This window comes from Salmo salar, chromosome ssa01 (assembly GCF_905237065.1).
Source record: "Salmo salar chromosome ssa01, Ssal_v3.1, whole genome shotgun sequence".
Taxonomy (NCBI): Eukaryota; Metazoa; Chordata; class Actinopteri; order Salmoniformes; family Salmonidae; genus Salmo; species Salmo salar.
In genome coordinates, this window is record NC_059442.1 from 50,059,149 (window position 1) to 50,079,801 (window position 20,653).

At 41.4% G+C, this 20,653-nt stretch overlaps 1 protein-coding gene across 2 annotated transcripts; it reads right to left on the bottom strand.

Annotated features, from left to right (window-relative positions):
* Positions 1–896: 896 nt before the first annotated feature.
* On the bottom strand, positions 897–20,636 carry ubtd1a (ubiquitin domain containing 1a). 2 transcript variants are annotated; one of them, XM_014200703.2, is made up of 5 exons: positions 20,217–20,636; positions 18,772–18,858; positions 4,505–4,732; positions 3,338–3,523; positions 897–2,063 (listed from the first exon to the last, which is right to left on the bottom strand). In XM_014200703.2, exons 1-5 carry the CDS (start codon positions 20,266–20,268, stop codon positions 1,840–1,842), a joined length of 777 nt encoding a protein of 258 aa, XP_014056178.1. In that variant the 5' UTR covers positions 20,269–20,636; the 3' UTR covers positions 897–1,839. The 2 variants fall into 2 exon arrangements, with proteins under 2 accessions (XP_014056178.1, XP_014056195.1); XM_014200720.2 differs by lacking the exons at positions 18,772–18,858; positions 20,217–20,636 and adding an exon at positions 16,750–17,033.
* Positions 20,637–20,653: the final 17 nt, after the last annotated feature.

Consider the following 20,653-nt stretch of genomic DNA (forward strand, 5'->3'; position numbering starts at 1 on the left):
CAATCCCAGTTTCATCAGCTGTCCAGTTGGCTGGTCTCAGACGATCCCGCAAGTGAAAAAGCCGGATGTGGAGGTCCTGGGCTGGCGTGGTTGCACGTGGCCTGCGGTTGAGTCCTGTTGGACATACTGCCGAATTCTCTGAAACTACGCTTATGGTAGAGAAATTAACATAAAATTCTCTGGCAACAGCTCTGGTGGACGTTCCTGCAGTCAGCAAGCCCTCAAAACTTGAGACATATGTGGCATTGTGTTGTGTGACAAAACTGCACATTTTAGAGTGGCCTTTTATTGTCCCCAGCACAAGGTGCACCTGTGTAATGATCACGCTGATTAATCAGCTTCTTGGTATGCCACACCTGTCCTGTGAATGGATTATTTCGGCAAAGTAGAAATGCTCACTAAAAGGGTTGTAAACATATTTGTGCACTCAATTTGAGAGAAATAAGCTTTTTGTGCTTATTGAACATTTCTGGGATCTTTTATTTCAGATCATGAAACATGGGACCAGTGCTTATATTTTTGTTCAGTATATTTGTAATACAGTCACTACTTCTACTACTAGCCCCAATTTTTCTACACTAGTAATTTAAATGTATACACTTGACTACCATAAAAACAGTTTTTGACACTGTTACCATTTGTAGTGACATTTTGTCATTACTCAGGGGACGATTCAGACTTAGGAAATGTATGATTTTTTTAAGCGTTTTGATTTAAGCACTCAGTATTTGGTATTCAGACTTACTTTATGAAGAAATTTAGTAGATTTAAAAACATCTAATCTTGTAGATTATTTAGGGTTAGGAAGGTATTTATGAATCTACCTACTTCATGAAAAAACAAAACTGGTTTAGAGCCTTTATGCACAAAATTCTGAATCAAATAAAGAGGTTTGATTCATTTAGAATGTTTATTCATAAATTCATTCACAAATATTCATCCACTTTTAGTGCACTTTGGAGCATACAAAACTACAGCATGTTATCCATACCTAGTTGGAAAAAGAGAAAATCAAATCAGCTATTTCCACCTTATAAACCAGTATATTCATTTGTTCATCACATTGTTGACTTTTCTTGAACATTTTCACTTAAAAATACATTTCTGCTTATTAAATATATATTCACAATTAAACAAGCATTGAAACAGTATGTAAACATTCTTTCATAAATCTGTCAATATTCTTCTTTACCATTATGTAACGATCAGACAATAGAAATAGTACAAATAGAATGGCTTTTAAATAGAGATCCAATAGAATATTTGTATCATCAGGCAGGATACCTTCCACTGTCCAACCCTATTCATAGTTCAAAGTTCCAGATGAACACAAGGACACACTCACAAGGAAAATAATTCATATACTGTCGGGGACAGAGGTGTAATGGTAGTGGATAATCTGTAGACAGACAGACGCACTGTAGTAAATTCTCCTCATGCCATGATTCTCTTCCAGTTCAGTCTACAGTTTGTCAGTTCTTTGCCAGGCTACACATACGGAGTGAAAATACACAAATTAACAATGTGGGATTATTAGGAAAATATTGGGAAATACAAAAAGAGGATAAGAAATACAAAAGCAAACGTAAACTAATTATCAAATATTATACGCCAAATTCCTTTGCAGTAACCAACAGTCCAGGGTCGTGTCCACTAGACATGAAATGTAAGAAAGTGGTCCGAAACTTGGAGGAACTATCTGAACATGTACAATAAAAACATGTTTGTTTTCTGTTGCAAAACGTTTCCCTACAGTATGCGCTAATGAACACAACCCTGGTGTGTTTAAATTCCAGAGGAGTGAAACAAGGCCTTGCGCCACCTCTCTCTCTCTCTCTCTCAGTTTGGTATGAGTTTGGTTACGGGTGAGTAGTTGTTCACGATGACCTGGACCACAAAGTCTTTTTGTATCTTAGTGTCCTGGAGCCGGGTCTTATCTGTTAGCAGTTTCCCTGCAAAGAACCAGCGTTGGTGGGCCGCTTCAATGTCCTCCTGCCCCTCCAGGGCTGTCTTCAGCTGGGAAATGGAGTCTGACATGGAGGCGCTTATACGTAGGTCCTTACCTGTGGAGGAGAAAGACATTGGTCAAGTTACTTCTACAATCAGGGGTCTGTTCAGGAATGTAGAATGGTGTCTTTCAATTAAGAACTCTAGCTTCAAGGTTTAAAACTGCAACATTTCTCTCTGCCTCATGGCAAAATGTGTAAAATCGCTGGAAATTAGCTTTAAAACTGCAACATTTCCTCTAAGATGCCAAGAGGAGAGCCTTTAAAAAGTTCCTTCCCAGGGCCGAGACTTGGTTCACCCAGCCATGCACTGCCGAAATCATAGTAAAACTCCTTGTATGCTATTTTTTATCTCACTCAAGTTACGAGGGGGTCCCTGATGAATTTGCCATCACAAAAGTCTGAGAACCGCTGGCATAGGCGATTTCAAGACCCAAGACCTGGTTAGATGGTTTCAAGTTAGCTAAAAGGGTGAGTGACTAACTGTGTACTGTTTTGGCAGAGTGAATGTACAAAGACCCCCCCCCCCAAGACAACTCTCGTTTGGCTTCAGTCATGGCAGCTGCATTTCTTCATAAACAAGCTGAAAAATAAGGCCAAATCTAGAGCTTCAACACACTGTCAAACAAGATGATGATTATTAGTATTGGAATGACCCTGGGGATTGGGCATGGACTTATCCTGAGTGGTGTACTACTCTAATCTAGATAGAGGAGTAAGCGAGCTAACTTTGGTCAACTCGGGATAACCGGTGACAAAAGTCTGAGCCGTGAGTTGAAGACCAATCAAATTAGATTCCCTCCTTCTTGCAAAGAGTGCATCATCATCCCTTTGTTCTCCGGACCATATTTGAGGAATATTTTTTTTTTAATAGTCATATTCAAATACATATCACACAACACAGTTAGTAATGATAGGATGTATTTGAAACGTCACACGCAGTAAAACTTCTAATAGCACATTTCACACCATAGTCTGCTGAATTTGCAGGTTAACTTTTCTTTCATTTTGATTTGGGCAAAAATGAAAATGTGGCACTGACTCCCCCATGGGTTGACTTGCAACTAGTCATGTGCGACATGAACACGCCGTTACAAGCCCAGCTCGAGCAGGCTGGTAATGATAGGATGTAGGCAGGTGTTCGATCAATATTTACCTTTGTAACATGAATGAAGCCTGAGCTTGAATGTGAAGTTAACTGAAGGTAGTTAATTTCAGAAAAGCCTGAGTACATCTATCTAGATTCATAGTGTACCCCTCTTATCTCAATGAAGAACCCCAGAGAGAAATTGAACAACTAAATGACAAAAGGAATAGGGTGTCTCTCTTACCGCACGAGAGACGTACTCGTAGCTGGAACTCCTCTTTAGGAGGAGAGGGAGGCTTTTTCTGCTCCTTTAGATTGGGAGCTTGGCTCTCATTGGTGCATTCAGTGATGAGGTTGGTGGGAGGGGTTAGAGTGTAGGCAGGAAGCTGGTAGCGGTTCCCCAGCTCATCATAACTCTCTGTCAGTGTACCTGGATGGGACAGATAGACACAAAACAAACCTCAGTAACACTCAGTGAGAAGTAACACTCAGTGACAAATCAACCCCCAGCCTCTAGGGACCCCTAGACTAGAGGTGGCCAAACCTGTGCCCGGATCTACAGCGCAGGCTTTTGCTCTCGCCCTGCTGAAACACACCCGATTTTGCAATGTTCTGTTTAGAAAATAATACTAGAATGATGCAATACCACATGTCAAACACGCACATACATTGGAGAGGAGCTTTCCCCCTCTGCTGTGTCCATAATGTCTATGTAGCTAAATCCCTGAGGTCTTGTCATGCTGCCCAGGACTATTATATAACTACACAGCAGTAATCTGACAACCACAGAGACACACAGATCTCAAATCAGCTAACTGGTCATGAATTATGTCACCCGTAGCCTGGTGGAACCAGACTGATCGCAGTGTTAAGTGAAACATAAATGGTAAGCCCTCTGTCATGTGATCAGGCTGGTTCCATCAGGATACATCACCCAGGCTATAAAAATACATGGTGGAGCTATTACTATATTGACGCCAGTGCAATCCATTCAGATCTCCACAAGTGCATTACACTCCCTATCTAAAACCTAATAGGGTTCTTTGGATGTTGCAATAGGAGAACCCTTTGAAGAACCCTTGTTGGTTCTAAGCAGAACCGTTTTGGGTTCCATGTAGAACCCTTTCCACAGGGAGATTCTACATGAAACCAAAAATGATTCTAACTGGAACCAAAAAGGATTTTACCTGGAACCAAAAAGGGTTCTCCTATGGTGACAGCCGGAGAACACTTTTGGGGTCGATTTGGGCTAAGGCATAGGTTTGATATAGCATTATAATGTCCGTCAGGTTGGTGCCAAATGTTATAAATACTAATGTTATATTAGTTAGATGTTACAAGTTAGTTATTGAGATGGAACGTGCGTGTGAGTTTGTGTGTCTGCGTGCGTGTACGCGCATGCGTGTCTCACCGTGTGGTAGTGTGATGCAGGCTCCGTCCACTATGGCCTGAGCCAGTTCCAGGTCGTTAACCTCTGCAGCCACTGCTGCCGCTCGGAGCGCGTCCCAAATCTCCTTCCTGCCGTCAAAGGCTGGCGCCGTGTCCCAAAACTCATCCCTCTTACTCCTCAGCTGGCCCTCAGTCATAGGGTACTCACTCTTCCATTTAGGGCACTCCTTCTTCAGGGGCTCATTGCGTCCTGAATGGAAATAAAGAAAAAGTAAATACATCAGGTTGCGTATATTTAATGAGGATATTTAATTCAGCGTTTCGATCTGAATGTACACGGCCATTCCTCTGAATATCATGCAATAGAACACTTATTACAGAGTTTAGCTTACCAGCTCTCATTCATTGTCATTTTCAAATGCCAATCATGCGTGGCCGGAGCTAGCCATTGTATAAAGGATTATTAGGGGGCTTGTCTATATTCAGAAGTAGTAGACATCCACAGACTATTCTCTTGTCTGTCTTTGACTCATGGCATCAATTGAGGAACAGTGAGTGAGAAAACATGTAGGGAGAACAGAAACAACCAAAGCAGAATCGTATAATTTGACAAAATAGTACAGAAGTGAATAGTCCTGGACCTCAACATGCAAGCACACCACATTCTAGAAAAACTAAACTCTGCATGTAACATGAAGATCAGATGCATTCATCTTCAAGGTGGATAACAATCAGCTTACAGGATGGACAGAACTACAGAATAACAATAAACACCAATCATTATATAAAAAGGTGACAAGTAAATGTAACGAGGCAGAAAGTAACCCTCAACAGGAATAGTTATTTAGGCACCCTGTCAATGTCTGCCTCTGAGAAAACCAGAAACCTTTGAGTAAATCTCCCCCGTGGTTGCCAGGTTGGCCTAGGTCCCTAGGTCTCACAAGGTTTAAAGATTGGCCAGAGATCCATATGTAAGGTTCAGGGATATCTGGGGCTTAACTTTATACTGCTGAAGCACATCTCAAGAAGAGGTGTGTGTACCCCTCTGTAAGCATCTTCAGCGTAGAGACTCTAGGTATAATAGTGGTAGTCATTGTGGTCGTAGTGGAGTATACAGTACAGGAAACTAAGGTCACTTTGATTCAGAGAGAGAGGGGGGGGAATCAAAGTGATTATTTATAGTGCAGTGGACTATCCAGAGTTACATACACACACACACTCATTTTAGTGGACAACAGTCCAGTGGATTACTGCAGTAATCAGGCACCACATAACAGGATTTAGCTCCTGCTATCCCATGATGCATTGCTCTGAAAGGTGAGTGTTGAGTGGAGACTGACAGGTGACTGCTACAGACTCAACGGACCTCAAAATTATGATAAACAACTGCATTCTGAAACAAATCCATATTTCTTAGATCACGAACAAACATAAACCTGAAATGGGAATGGAAAGTGTACAACCAGAGGTGCAACTATCACTGGGAACAGGGGGGACATGACCCAGATACTCCCTTGGTCACAGGCAGTAGCTGCGACAGCAGATGTTCTGACTTTATACACGGCACTCTTTGAGAGAGGTAGTTAGCAAACCAGGCCAAAGACCCCTCAGAGACACCAATACTCCTTAGCTGGCCCACAAGAATGGAATGGTCTACCATATCAAAAGCTTTGGCCAAGTCAATCAAAATAGCAGCACAACTTTGCTTAGAATCAAGGGCAATGGTGACATCATTGAGGACCTTTAAGGTTGCAGTGACACATCCAAAACCTGAGCGGAAACGAGATTGCGTACCCGAGAGAATACAATAGACGTCAAGAAAGCCAGTCAGTTTTTCCAACACTTTTGATAAACAGGGCAAAATAGAAATTGGCCTATAACAGTTAGGATCAGCTTGATCTGCCCCTTTAAATAAAGGACGCACCGTAGCTGCCTTCCAAGAAATGAGAACCTCCCCAGAGAGGAGAGACAGGTTAAAAAAGGTCAGAGACAGGCTTGGCGATGATAGGGGCAGCAACATTTATTTCCAGTGCTGAGCTAGTAGTGTAACAGAAACGTAACGTTACTACAGTAATGGTTCATCCCCTCTCGACTGAAGATGTGTCTCAAGAGAATGAGCTACTGTGATTGCTCAACTAAAAGTTTTGAGATTATGCTGCGGGACTTAGAGGTAAATTGTGGTTTAGTACAGTACCCTGCGTCACTACTTCATTGCTCCAGGCCAGAGCAAGGGGGAGTTAGAGCACTAATTATGCTTTTGGGTCCCAAGGCGCTACTTTGTCTCTAACTGACAATGAATGGGCGACATAAACCAAATAGAAACTGATAATTGTGCACGACTTCAAAATTGAATTTCAATTAACTGAATGATGAGGATGAAGAAGGTGATTCAATTTAGAACAATAGCGTAAGAATTGCTATTCCTCTGTCCTGAACATGCACACCCAGAAAAATACTTTTTTTGGTTACACTTGTCAGTATTACTTAGTAAAACTGTATTTACACTAAGGTTTTTATTCTAAGAGAAACCTAGACTACAATTAGGGTGTGGAAATGTTAGGATTATTTTGCTCTTACTGTAGTACTGTAGCCTACTCCCGACCAGTCACGTTGTGCAGCGCCCGAGTGGCACAGTGGTATAAGACACTGCATCGCAGTGCAAACTGCGTTGCTACAGATGCTGGTTCAATACCAGTGCTGGCCGTGACCGGGAGACCCATGAGGTGACGGTAGACTTTTGGTTTCTCTCCCTCTAAAAACAGAAATAAATAATTCTAAATAACAAACTGCCTTTATTTTCAAATTAATAGCAATGTCTCACCCCATGTTAAAGGATGGCCATTTTCCTCATTCACTTTACATTATTTTATCTCCAAAATATCGTTATTTTTTTAAACAAGCCATAGAAAGTTGGTTGCAATTTCAGTTTAATCCACCAGAAAAGACCGAACAAATAATACAATAAAAATTGTGGTTAAACTCAAATATACTAATTGATTAAAAAAAACTTTAGCAATTGGAACCTTTAACAAGTGTAAGGGGAAAAAAGTATTATAATTATTATTAACCTTGTTTTTCACAAGTGTATCTTGTTTTTCACAAGTGTAATGGGCTATTAGCAGGACAATATATAGTGGTAATCTTGATCACGGCTCCCGAGTGGCGCAGTCGCGTAGGCACTGCATCTTAGTGCAAGAGGATTCACTACAATCTCTGGTTTGAATCCAGGCTGTATCACATCCGACCGTGATTGGAAAGTCCCATAGGGCGGCGCTAAATTATTATTATTAATTAAGAATTATATAAAAGCTGCTAAGATATTCTCACAGATCAGATTTGCCCTAACGAAAAATGGCCCTTAGAATCCTCCCAAATGTTATTGAAACAAATATTTGTAGATATTCTGTAGGTCTACCGTAGGCGACATGAGTCTCACTAGTGTTGAGTAATGTGCTGTTAAAAGTGGTGTCGGTATTATTTATTTAAAAAGCATATTGAAGTTAGAAGCAATTGGATTTGAAGCAATAGCCTACCTGCGAATGATCAACTATTTCAGCACCGTGTCGCACTGCTCTGAGACAAGCATGGGGATTGGTCTTGATAAATCACAAAAAAATATATTTTCACTGAATCTCCATTTGGGTATTGGTTAGACTACAATTAGGGTGTGGAAATGTTATGCTCTTAGTTCTGTAACCTACTCCCGGCCGTCACGTTGTACAGCTCCATATTTTCCGTTCCCCTGAGGATTTCGTTTTTCTTGGAATAGAAATACCATAATATTAATCAAATTAATTAAGCTACATTTCTTAAAAATCAATCCCATATACTATGTTCTTACAAAAAAAGGGTTTTAATTCTCTAGTACAGTCAATATTGAAGGCTATCAAATGCTTCACAAAGATGCCCTCTGGTGGTCAAACTAGCACTAACTAGCATTAATGGTAACAATGGCTGACAATTAAATAACGTGCCATAGAATTCTGCGGCAACCCGCAAGGTGTGCTGCAGTATGACAAAACTTTTAAGTTAGAACCACTGTAGCTAGCTAGTAGATACCACAGCCAGTTCAGCTCTAGTCTCTAGCCATCTGTCAACTGTTGTGTGTATGGAAATGTTTTGTAGCCTTTTGTCCCATTTCAACAGAAGTAATTTCACTTGGCTTGTTTTCATCAGTTGATGTACCATTAGAGCTAGCCAAAAGTTGGCTAACGTTAGCTAGCTACAGTACTAGTCAAAAGTTTGAACACACCTACTCATTCAAGGGTTTTTCTTTAGTTTCACTATTTTCTACATTGTAGAATAATAGTGAAGACATCAAAACTATGAAATAACACATGGAATCATGTAGTAACCAAAAAAGTGTATTTTATATCTTAGATTCTTCAAAGTAGCCACCCTTTGCATTGATGACAGCTGCACACTCGTCATTCTCTCAACCAGCTTCACCTGGAATACTTTACTCTCTCTGCTTTTCCTCTCTTGAGTTCCCACAGATGCTGAGCTGATGCTGGGCTGCTTTTCCTTCACTCTGTGGTCCAACTCATCCCAAAACATCTCAAATGGGTTGAGGTCAGGTGATTGTGGAGGCTGGGTCATCTGATGCAGCATTCCATCACCTTCTTGTTCAAATAGCCCTTACACAGCCTGGAGGTGTGTTGGGTCATTGTCCTGTTGAAAAACAAATGATAGTCCCACTAAGCTCAAACCAGATGGGATGGCGTATCGCTGCAGAATGCTGTGGTAGCCATGCTGATTAAGTGTACCTTGAATTCTAAATAAATCACAGACACTGTCACCAGAAAAGCACCATCACACCTCCTCCTCCATGCTTCACGGTGGGAACCACACATGCGGAGATCATCCATTCACCTAGTCTGCGCCTCACAAAGACACAGCGTTTGGAACCAAAAATCTCACATTTGGACTCATCAGATCAAAGGACAGATTTCCACCGGTCTAATGTCCATTGCTCGTGTTTCTTGGCCCAAGCAAGTCTCTTCTTCTTATTGGTGTCCTTGTGAGGAAGACCTGGGAGAAGCTATTGATGATGATGAATGGATACAGATATGTTTGAATGCCCAGTCATGTTCATATTATCTCAGACATAAATTACTGCAGTTTAAGACCATCCATAGAACATACTAAACTGAGCAAAAAAAATAAACGCCGAGCAAAAAAAATAAACGTCCCATTTTCAGGACCCTGTCTTTCAAAGATAATTAGTAAAAATCCAAATAACTTCACAGATCTTCATTGTAAAGGGTTTTACCTTTTTTGGGCTAGGGGGCAGTACTCGGAATTTCGGGTGACTGACGTGCCCAAAGTAAACTGCCTGTTACCCAGGCCCAGAAGCTAGGATATGCATATAATTGGAAGCACTGGATAGAAAACACTCTGTGAAGTTTCCAAAACGGTTAAAATAACATCTGTGAGTATAACAGAACTGATATGGCAGGAGAAAACCTGAGGAAAATCCATCCAGGAAATGGGATTTTTTTTGATGCGAGTTGTTTTCCATTGAAAGCCTATTGACTATATAAGAGTTTAGGGGCCAGATTGCAGTTCCTATGGCTTCCACTAGATGTCAACAGTCTTTAGACATGGTTTCAGGCTTGTTTTCTGAAAAATGACGAAGAATAAGACCTTTTGGTATGTGGTCTATGGAATCATGCAGTACTGGTTTGCGCGCGACTGTGTGCACGCTCTTCGTTCTTTTTCCCTTTCTATTGAATACGCTATTGTCCGGTTGAAATATTATCGATTATTTAGATAATTGACAACCTAAGGATTAATTATAAACATTGTTTGACATGTTTCGACGAACTTTACCGGTACTATTAGGATGTATTCGTCTGCGTGTTTTGACCGCCTTTGAGCCAGTGGATTACTGAACAAAATGCTCCAACAAAACTGAGTTTTTGGGATATAAAGAGGGACTTTATCGAACAAAACAACCATTTATTGTGTAGCTGGGACCCTTTGGATAGCCAACAGAGGAAGATCTTCAAAGGTAAGTGATTTATTTTATCGCTATTTCTGACTTTCGTGACGCCTCTGCTTGGTTGAGAAATGTTTGTATGCTTTTGTATGCGGGTGCTGTCCTCAGATAATCGCATGGTATGCTTTCGCCGTAAAGCCTTTTTGAAATCTGACAAAGCGGCTGGATTAACAAACTAATCTTTTAACCGATGTTTAACACTTGTATTTTCATGAATGTTTATTATTACTATTTTTGTAATTTGAATTTGGCGCTCTGCAATTTCACAGGATGTTGTCGAGGTGGGACGCTAGCGTCCCAATGAGCCCAAAGACGTTAAACACTGTTTCCCATGCTTGTTCAATGAACCAAAAACAATGAATTAACATGCACCTGTGGAACGGTTGTTAAGACACTAACAGCTTACAGACGGTAGGCAATTAAGGTCACAGTTTTGAAAACTTAGGACACTAAAGAGGCCTTTCTACTGACTCTGAATAACACCAAAAGAAAGATGCCCAGGGTCCCTGCTCATCTGCGTGAACGTGCCTTAGGCATGCTGCAAGGAGGCATGAGGACTGCAGATGTGGCCAAGGCAATAAATTGCAATGTCCGTACTGTGAGACGCCTAAGACAGAGCTACAGGGAGACAGGACGGACAGCTGATCGTCCTCGCAGTAGCAGACCATGTGTAACAACACCTGCACAGAATCGGTACATCCGAACATCACACCTGCGGGACAGGTACAGGATGGCAGCAACAACTTCCCGACTTACACCAGAAACGCAAAATCCCTCCATCAGTGCTCAGACTGTCCGCAATAGGCTGAGAGAGGCTGGACTGAGGGCTTGTAGGCCTGTTATAAGGCAGGTCCTCACCAGACATCACCGGCAACAATGTCACCTATGGGCACAAACCCACAGTCGCTGGACCAGACAGGACTGGAAAAAACTGCTCTTCACTGACGAGTCGCGATTTTGTCTCACCAGGGGAGATGGTCGGATTCACGTTTATTGTTGAAGTAATGAGCGTTACACCGAGGCCTGTACTCTGGAGCGGGATCAATTTGGAGGTGGAGTGTCTGTCATGGTCTGGGGCGGTGTGTCACAGCATCATCGGACTGAGCTTGTTGTCATTGCAGGCAATCTCAACGCAGACATCCTCATCCCTCATGTGGTACCCTTACTGCAGGCTCATCCTGACATGACCCTCCAGCATGACAATGCCACCAGCCATAGTGCTCGTTCTGTGCATGATTTCCTGCAAGACAGAAATGTCAGTGTTCTGCCATGGCCAGCGAAAAGTCCAGATCACAATCCCATTGAGCACATCTGGGAACTGTTGGATCGGACGGTGAGGGCTAGGGCCATTCTACCCAGAAATGTCCGAGAACTTGCAGGTGCCTTGGTGGAAGAGTGGGGTAACATCTCACAGCAAGAATTGGCAAATCTGGTGCAGTCCATGAGGAGATGCACTGCAGTATTTAATGCAGCTGGTGGCCACACCAGATACTGACTGTTACTTTTGACCCCCCCTTTGTTCAGGACACATTATTCCATTTCTGTTAGTCACATGTTTGTGGAACTTGTTCAGTTTATGTCTTAGTTGTTGAATCTTATGTTCCTACAAATATTTACATATGTTAAGTTTGCTGAAAATAAACGCAGTTGACAGTGAGAGGACGTTTCTTTTTGTGGAGTAATCCATTGAGGAGGCCACAGAGATGACATGGTCCAATATTATGGAAATTGTGGCTCAGATGCACAAGGCACGTCTCTCTCCAGAATGCGTTCTCTCCCGCCATTCATTGTTTCATAACTTCATTGTGTGCATTGTTTGCTGTGTCTATTAATTCCCCATTACACACAGTGCATTCGGAAAGTATTCAGACCCCTTGACTTTTTCCACATTGTTACGTTACAGCCTTATTCTAAAATTGCTTAAATTTTTGGTTTCTCAGCAATCTACACGCAAAATACCCCATAATGACCAAGCGAAAACAGGTTTTTGCAAATGTATTAAAAATAAGAAACAGAAATACCTTATTTACATAAGTACTCAGATCCTTTTCTATGAGACTCTAAATTGAGCTCAGGTGCATCCTGTTACCATTGATCATACTTGAGATGTTTTTACATCTTGATTGGAGTCCACCTGTCGTAAATTCAATTGATTGGACATGATTTGGAAAGGCACACACCTGTCTATAAGGTCCCACAGTTGAGAGTGCGTGTCAGAGCAAAAACCAAGCGATGAGGTCAAAGGAATTGTCCGTAGAGCTCCGAGACAGGATTGTGTCAAAGCACAGATCTGGGAAGGGTACAAAAAAATGTTTGCAGCATTGAAGATCCCAAGAATACAGTGGCCTCCATCACTCTTAAGTGGAAGAAGTTTGGAACCACCAAGACTCTTCCTAGAGCTGGCCGCCAGGCCAAACTAAGCAATCAGGGGAGAAGGTCCTTGGTCAGGGAGGTGACCAAGCACTCGATGGTGACTCTGATAGAGCTACAAAGTTCCTCTGTGGAGATGGGAGAACCTTCCAGAAGGACAACCATCTCTGCAGCACTCCACCAATCAGGCATTTATGGTAGAGCGGCCAGACGGAAGCCACTCCTCAGTAAAAGGAACATGACAGCCCGCTTGGAGTTTGCCAAAAGGCACCTAAAGGACTCTCAGACCATGAGAAACAAGATTCTCTGGTCTGATGAAACCAAGATTGAACACTTTGACCTGAATGCCAAGTGTCACGTCTGGATGAAACCTGCACCATCCTAGTGAAGCATGGTGGTGGCAGCATCATGCTGTGGGGATGTTTTTCAGCGGCAGGGACAGGGAGACTAATCAGGATCGAGGGATAGATGAACAGAGCAAATTACAGAGGGATCGTTGATGAAAACCTGCTCCAGAGCGCTCAGGACCTCAGACTGGGGCGAAGGTTCACCTTCCAAGAGGACAACAACCCTAAGCACACAGCCAAGACAATGAACGACTGGCTTCGAGACATGTCTCTGAATAACCTTGAGTGGCCCAGCCAGAGCCTGGACTTGAACTGGATCGAACATCTCTGGAGAGATCTGAAAATATCTGTGTAGGGACGTTCCCCATCCAACCTGACAGAGCTTGAGAGGATCTGCAGAGAAGAATGGGAGAAACTCCCCAAATACAGGTGTGCCAAGCTTGTAACGTCATACCCAAGAAGACTTGAGGTTGTAATCACTGCCAAAGATGTTTCAACAAAGTACTGACTAAAGGGTCTGAATACTTGTGAAAATTTGATATTTCAGTAGTTTATTTTTAATACATTTGCAAAAAAATCTAAAAAACAGTTTTTGCTTTGTCACTACGGGTATTGTATGTAGATTGAGGGGGAAAATCAATTTTAGAATATGGCTCTAACGTAACAAAATGTGTAAAAAGTCAAGGGGTCTGAATACTTTCCGAATGCACTGTTTATAGCTAAATGATCTTAACCAGTGGAATTATTTTTTTTATTATTACACCATTTCTGAAATATTATATTTAAGTATGTAAATGAGGCAATATACTGTAAATGTGCCTATACCACCAATCCACTTTCTGGACACTGAATGAAGTGTGAGAGCAAAATTACAAGATTATGTTATAATACTGCTATTGCATCAAATGGTTGTTTTATGGAATAGAATAGGGTTCTTAGAACACTCTGTGTGTGAGTTGGGCCTTTGGGGCTTAATGCTGACAGTGGATTTACGACGCCTTGGTGATAAAACATAAAGACAGCATTCCATAGCATGAGTTGGTGTTTGTGTGCCGGGAGGTACCAGGGTGGAGATGGCTCGGGTATGGATAATGATGAGGGGAACCTTGTTTTGGGGGCCAGACCCTGTTTTCCACACAATCAGAACAGTCTTTACGGCAGATACCGTCTGCTGTGAATTATAAAATGATTTCATCCGAAGTCTCACCTTGTGACCCATTCCACACATCTGTTGTTTGTCATGTAGACTAAGGGGGTGTATCTTTGCTATAAAAGGTGTTTGTGTTCTTTGTCTCAGGGCTCTCAACGAATCATCTAAAGGTGGTTCGTCGACCAGCCATCGTTATGGCAGAGCACTCACATCATTCACTTGTGTGTGTGTGAGATGCTCTCCGTAATAATAAGTGAATAAAGACTTAGTTTAAGTCTGACTTGTGTGAAAAGTTTGTCTCTCCTCATTTGATAATAAAGAAATAACCACCACCACAAAAATCAGCATATTTTGGGGGGTTTCATTTGAATAAGACAGTCCAGGACGGTTCACAGATTGCGGATAAACACTATTTTCATCTTAGCATCTAAAAAAACCCTACTGCCATGTATGAGCAATATTTCTGCATATATTGTATTCTCTAAGATATCACATCATTTTCAAGATATCAACAATTGCTTAAAAGTCTAAAGAATACATTTCAGAAGAAGCAGACAAAATGTGGTGAATGCACATGCTTCTGAAGCCAAGATATGATACAGCCATATCCATCACATCCACAAACGTTATGGATGTTACGGGTATCATAACGCTGAAAAAGGATACCGAAAAAAGAGAGAACAATTATAAACCATATAAAACCTTGACGAAAGAGAGCTTTCCAGAGACATTTTCAAGACGATCTGATGTAAGAGGCATATTTTACAAAAACATGGATGTAACATTGCCTGTCCCAATCACACCCCTATCTTCACAAGACGTAAGAACTAGCAAATAAAACTCAAGACACTTCTATTCGGGCATCATCAAAATCTCAACTTCATAAACACTACTGTGAGTGTGAAAACAAGCTCTGTGAGAACTTTCTAAACACTGTGAAATACGATTGTCTGAAAAGCCATATTTGAGACATGGTCTCCTATTCTGTAATGGACAAATTTAAATGTAACTATTTCATAAAGGGACATAGTGAATGCTATGGAGTGTCCATCAGGGACTGCAAAACACTGAACAAAGTGCTGATTTGCCCCTAGAATCACATAATAGGCATTACAATGCCTTGGGTGATGGCACTGGTATAGTAATACAGGAGGGAGGTCAGAGCTAACAGAATGATCCCAGGGCAGCCACCTGGACTCCAGCCCGTCTACTAAACCATTTCCAGGAAGTAGATTAGAGGAGTAGATCAGAAACTGGAGGTTCTGATGAATGGGATAGTACTTGCTGCGCAGCCCAAAGCACAATGACCCCTAAAGTTTAAATCTGTGACTCCCTTGAATACCAGTCAACAAAAATCCTTGCATCAATGCACTCATATTTCATGCAAATCTAAAGAATTTATGTTTCCCTCATACAGGCAGTGGCTATAATGGAGGTTTGATGCTGGTCTCCAGCCCTGACAGATGGTGCACAATACATCAACAGTCAAACATCACTGGGAAACATACAAATCCTTTGTGTGCTGCAGGTTAGGCTATGTTAGAGTTTAACAGCGATCCCGCCACTTTTCAACCTCATTCATTATCTCCAGCACCAAACCAGTGCCTACATATGTGAAAACAGAGCCTTTCTATGATCTGTGTTTAAAATAAAATAAGAAGAAAAGTCCTAAAAAATGCTTCTCTGACACCACAGGGTAGGATTAGCAAGAGGGATGGTATTTTGTTGCTCCCCACATCACTGTGGATTTCATAGTGTTTTAAAATCCTGTTTTAACTTTTGATGATGTCATGGGGTAGAATTTCTTTCTACAAAAAGGTAGAAATGTGCCGTTTTCACATATTTAGACACTGGTATTGTGTTTGAGATAATTAAAATTAGGTTGAAAAGTGGTGGAATTGCCCTTTAATAGTCACTATTATATAGTTATTACACAAGTTTGACTACTGATACTACTACAGTATATTTCCATAATAATTAGTCTAAGTTCCATTATTTACATTACACACTTCCTTCTCCTCATTGCCCTTCAGAGGGGTTGGGTTAAATGCGGAAGACACATTTCAGTTGAATACCTTCAGTTGGACAACTGACTAGGTACCCCCCTTTCCCTTTCCCTTCATAAACATCCCCCGTTCCCTGTTAACTGAATTCATGAAGTGAGGTAGGTTATATTAACACGTCATACTATAGCTTAAGACAGATGTATTACAACCTAATAACAAGTTGTTACTAATATCTAAATGGCCACATCTTACACTTCAACATGTTGGAAAACAAACTACACACCGACTTAATACTTTTATGTTATTGGCAATTGCAGCTCTAGAAAGATGAGGCTCACTAACACAGTCATCCAGCACTCCAACAATCCATAGTCCATCTGCATCCGTACTCACTTTTCAGCACCACCTTAATGGGAGACTGTGAGGGGTGGTACGGATGGTAGTCCCTAGAGTTAGCGACTCCCATGTTCTTCTCTTTCTCTCTCCCAGCGATTTGATGTGTGTGTCAGACACACAATCTCTTAGTTCCAGATACTGTTGTTTAAATCAAACACTGACTCAGCGTCAGAAAAAACAGCCTTTCAGAGTCTCCAACCACAAATTGGAGCTTACGTCTCTCTGTCTAAGAAGGTTGCAGTGGTCAAGGGTATGATCCCACCACCTGGACTAGATTCTCACGCTTTGGCTATCCGTGACGACTACAGTTATCCTTGTGGAGTCTGAGCTAGGTTAGCTAGCTGTTGTGGCACTTCCCCAGTTCTTTACTAACGAATGCCTGAATAAACACACACACACACACACACACACACACACACACACACACACACACACACACACACACACACACACACACACAGCCTCCCAAAATACCACAGGATCAATATATGACAGATGGAATATCTGGCTGCATATGCCATAAACAGCATCTATCAATAGTATCCTATCCAGATTGGCTAGGTAGGCAGCTAATGCTTACACAACAGCACTAATCCAATTAGTATTTAGGGGAAGATGTGGAAGAGGTCAAGAATAACCCAAGTCAACACCACAACCCCATTATAGACTTTAAACTCTGGTCAGACCATACTAATCTGCTGTGAATGGGATTGCACCTGTTGATGGGCAGTTCAAGGTATACACCATTGTACAGCTGTTTGGGGGTAGATAATTCTAGGTAGAATCCATTGTTCATCTCTTTGGTGGGAGGGGGGGACGACTTCTTGGTATAATCCAATGTATATGTTACCTGTTTGTTAAGAAACAAACTTGGCCTTGGAAAGTTCCAGGTATGATCCATTGCAGACCAGCCTAGACCAGAGACTACAGCTTCTGTAGAACAATGCTTAGAACAAGGGTCTTACATTAGCTTAACCATCATTTAGATTTGATATATTATGCCAATTACGCTTTTATCCAAAGTGACTAACAGTCATGCGTGCATCCATTTTATGTATGGGTGGTCCACGGAATCAAACCCACTATCCTGGCATTGCAACCTCCATGCTCTACCAATTGAGCAACAGAGGACCACGTACAATCATATGACAATCCTAACAAAAAGGACCAAATGTTTTTGATGTCATAGGCGACATTGTAAACAAATAATGTAGTATATGGGTAAATCCATTTGAATTAAATCACTTTTTGACCACACCCCTTTTCATTTAAGCAAAACTTTCAATACGTGTTTGCCCATAGAAGGTCAGAAAGTGACCTTTTGGACCTGAATGCCAAAATATTTAGGAATTAGAGGTGCTCAAAGTTTAAACCCTGTTTGAAAGCTGATGGGTTCCTCTTTTTAATAGAGGCCATCAAAACTCTGTTTTCTCACACAATTTCATAGCACAGCCTATAGAAATGTTGCGCAACAAGAACACATTTCATCCTATGCATCAACCAGCTATGAGGAGCTGGCTCTCGCTACGCAACAGGTGATCATATTATGCTAAAACTCTGAATAACAGGGCTCTAATGAAGTGTTTGATTTGATTTTCGATTTGCATTTGCATTGATGTCAGAGTGATTAGAGGGACACTAGCAACTGGCAGTTAGCAAGTTAGGTAGGCTACTACTAATGACCATCGGAAGCATCAGAGCAGAGTTTTGGAGAAGTGTAGTTACTGTGACTCAATGGTCACGTGGAATTTCACTGCGGTAATGACTCCTGACTGCCAGCAGTAATATGGTCACCATAACAGCCCTAGTTACCGGTGTTTCTGTAGCGCACATGAGATGGAGTTTGCAAAACAAATGGCCACTGGATAGATACAAATAATCATGATATCATTCTGTCAGGTAGGCATAGGCTACTTTGAGTGAAGTATACACAATGCCCACTGAAAAAAAGTGGGTATATGACATATACCCTCCACTACACCACTGTCTGCAGAGCATTATACAGTCAGAATTTCTTACCTCCTCGTTTTTTGCTCCATGTAGAGTTCCTGGCAGGTCCTGGTCCATCCAGCTGATCCCTCCCTACACACCCGCCCATGACTGTCTCTGCAGAGCCATACAATTACATAACATCAGTAGCTACATAACATCAGGAAAACACACACACACACACACACACACACACACACACACACAGAGATAAAAGATTAACAGTTATCAATCAGTTATAATGTTGCCAAACAAATGCAAGGGAAGGGGAGCTATTGAAATATAGAAACAAAACAAATCATAGACATTGTGTTTTTTTAATTCATCCAAAGACTACTTGTCAGTATGATATATACCTGCAAAACACATTCCATATTTGGATGGTCAATGACATTGGCTCATTGTTTAATTGGTAATACTGTAATGGCAACATGTACATGCCACATCTACCATGAGCTGTCAACGTGTCTGACAGCTCGAGCTCACAAACTGCAATTAAGATAGCAAGATGGCTTTTTCCATTAGCCTGAAGGCCTGACATTGAATTGCATTGGATTGGATTCAACATTCCACATAAATGTGCATTTGGATCAGGAAAGTTTCCTCTCTCAACCTCTACAAACCCAGTATGTTTAATAAAATTATATTTTACTGGTTGTCCGTGCGATTGGTCCTTTTGCAGGTAAGAATGTGAGACAATATATCCACAGGAAAGTATGATTACATTAACTTTTCAAAAGCACTGGTAGTCACCTGAAGCACGTGCAGAACCAGGTAAACACATGCACGAGCTCCTGCTGATGCTTCAGGTGATAGAAATCTGAACGCATACTACTTTGAAACGTTCAGGTAATTATATTGTCCTATGGATATATTGTCTCACATTCCTACTTGCAAAATGACCAATGACCAATATAATTGTATTCTAGCCTGGGCAGCCACTAATGCCTAGGAATGCTAGTCCCAGATGTTGCCTGTCGCATTCAACCAATCCTGTTGCATCAGTCAGGCTGAAGGGGCAGAAAGTAAGCATAGTTGCCCCTTTTTTCTGCCTTCTCATAATTCAATTTAGTTAAGGAGGAAATCGAAGCCTTTGCATGAATGGAGAATGGTGTATGTACGAACTGGTCGCTGGAGGTCACAAGTGTATTACCAGCTGTACACATCAAGCCAAAGTGATAGTAAAGATCCATAAAACCACTAGCGGCTTCGCAGGCAAATTTCATTCAACATTCTGGATTGTGGGATTGAGAGGAATTTTCCTGATCCACATACATGCTCATTTATGCCCGACGTAGAATTTAATGCAATTCGATGTCGGGTCTTCAGGCTGTTTCCACGTCTTGATTTTGTATCTATCAAATCAATGCAAATGTGGCTTAAAAACTACACACATTAAACAATTCTGTCAGCGCTGTTATTTGCAATTATTGCATTGGTAAACAATCAATTCAACAAAACAGGTTTTTATTTACCAGATATCCAGTTCGTTAAACTCAGCATTCGTCTGCAGTTGGCTTGCCACATCCAAATAACTTAAACTCCAAAGTTAGTTCTGGATTCAGCTGCAGCGATACGTGAAAGGAGACACGAGGAGTCAGCAGTTTTGCGCTGTGTCTGTCCTGTCACCTTTGCGCCAACAGGTGCTTATTCTCACAGCGGCTGTGGCAAACTTGACCTGTGTGAAGCTAGCCATAATAAGGAATAGCCACAATAGTGGAATTTGAGGTTCGCCTTAAAAATAAAAGTCCCAATTGAACGTGATTCAAACGGATATAAATAGTGGAATCATGGACTAGATTTTTATTTCAACCTTTATTTAGATCATGCTAAACAAGGTCGGAATGTTCTATAAAAATTCAACGAAAGACAATAATTAGTTAATTTGACACAAAAAAAGAAAACATCAGTT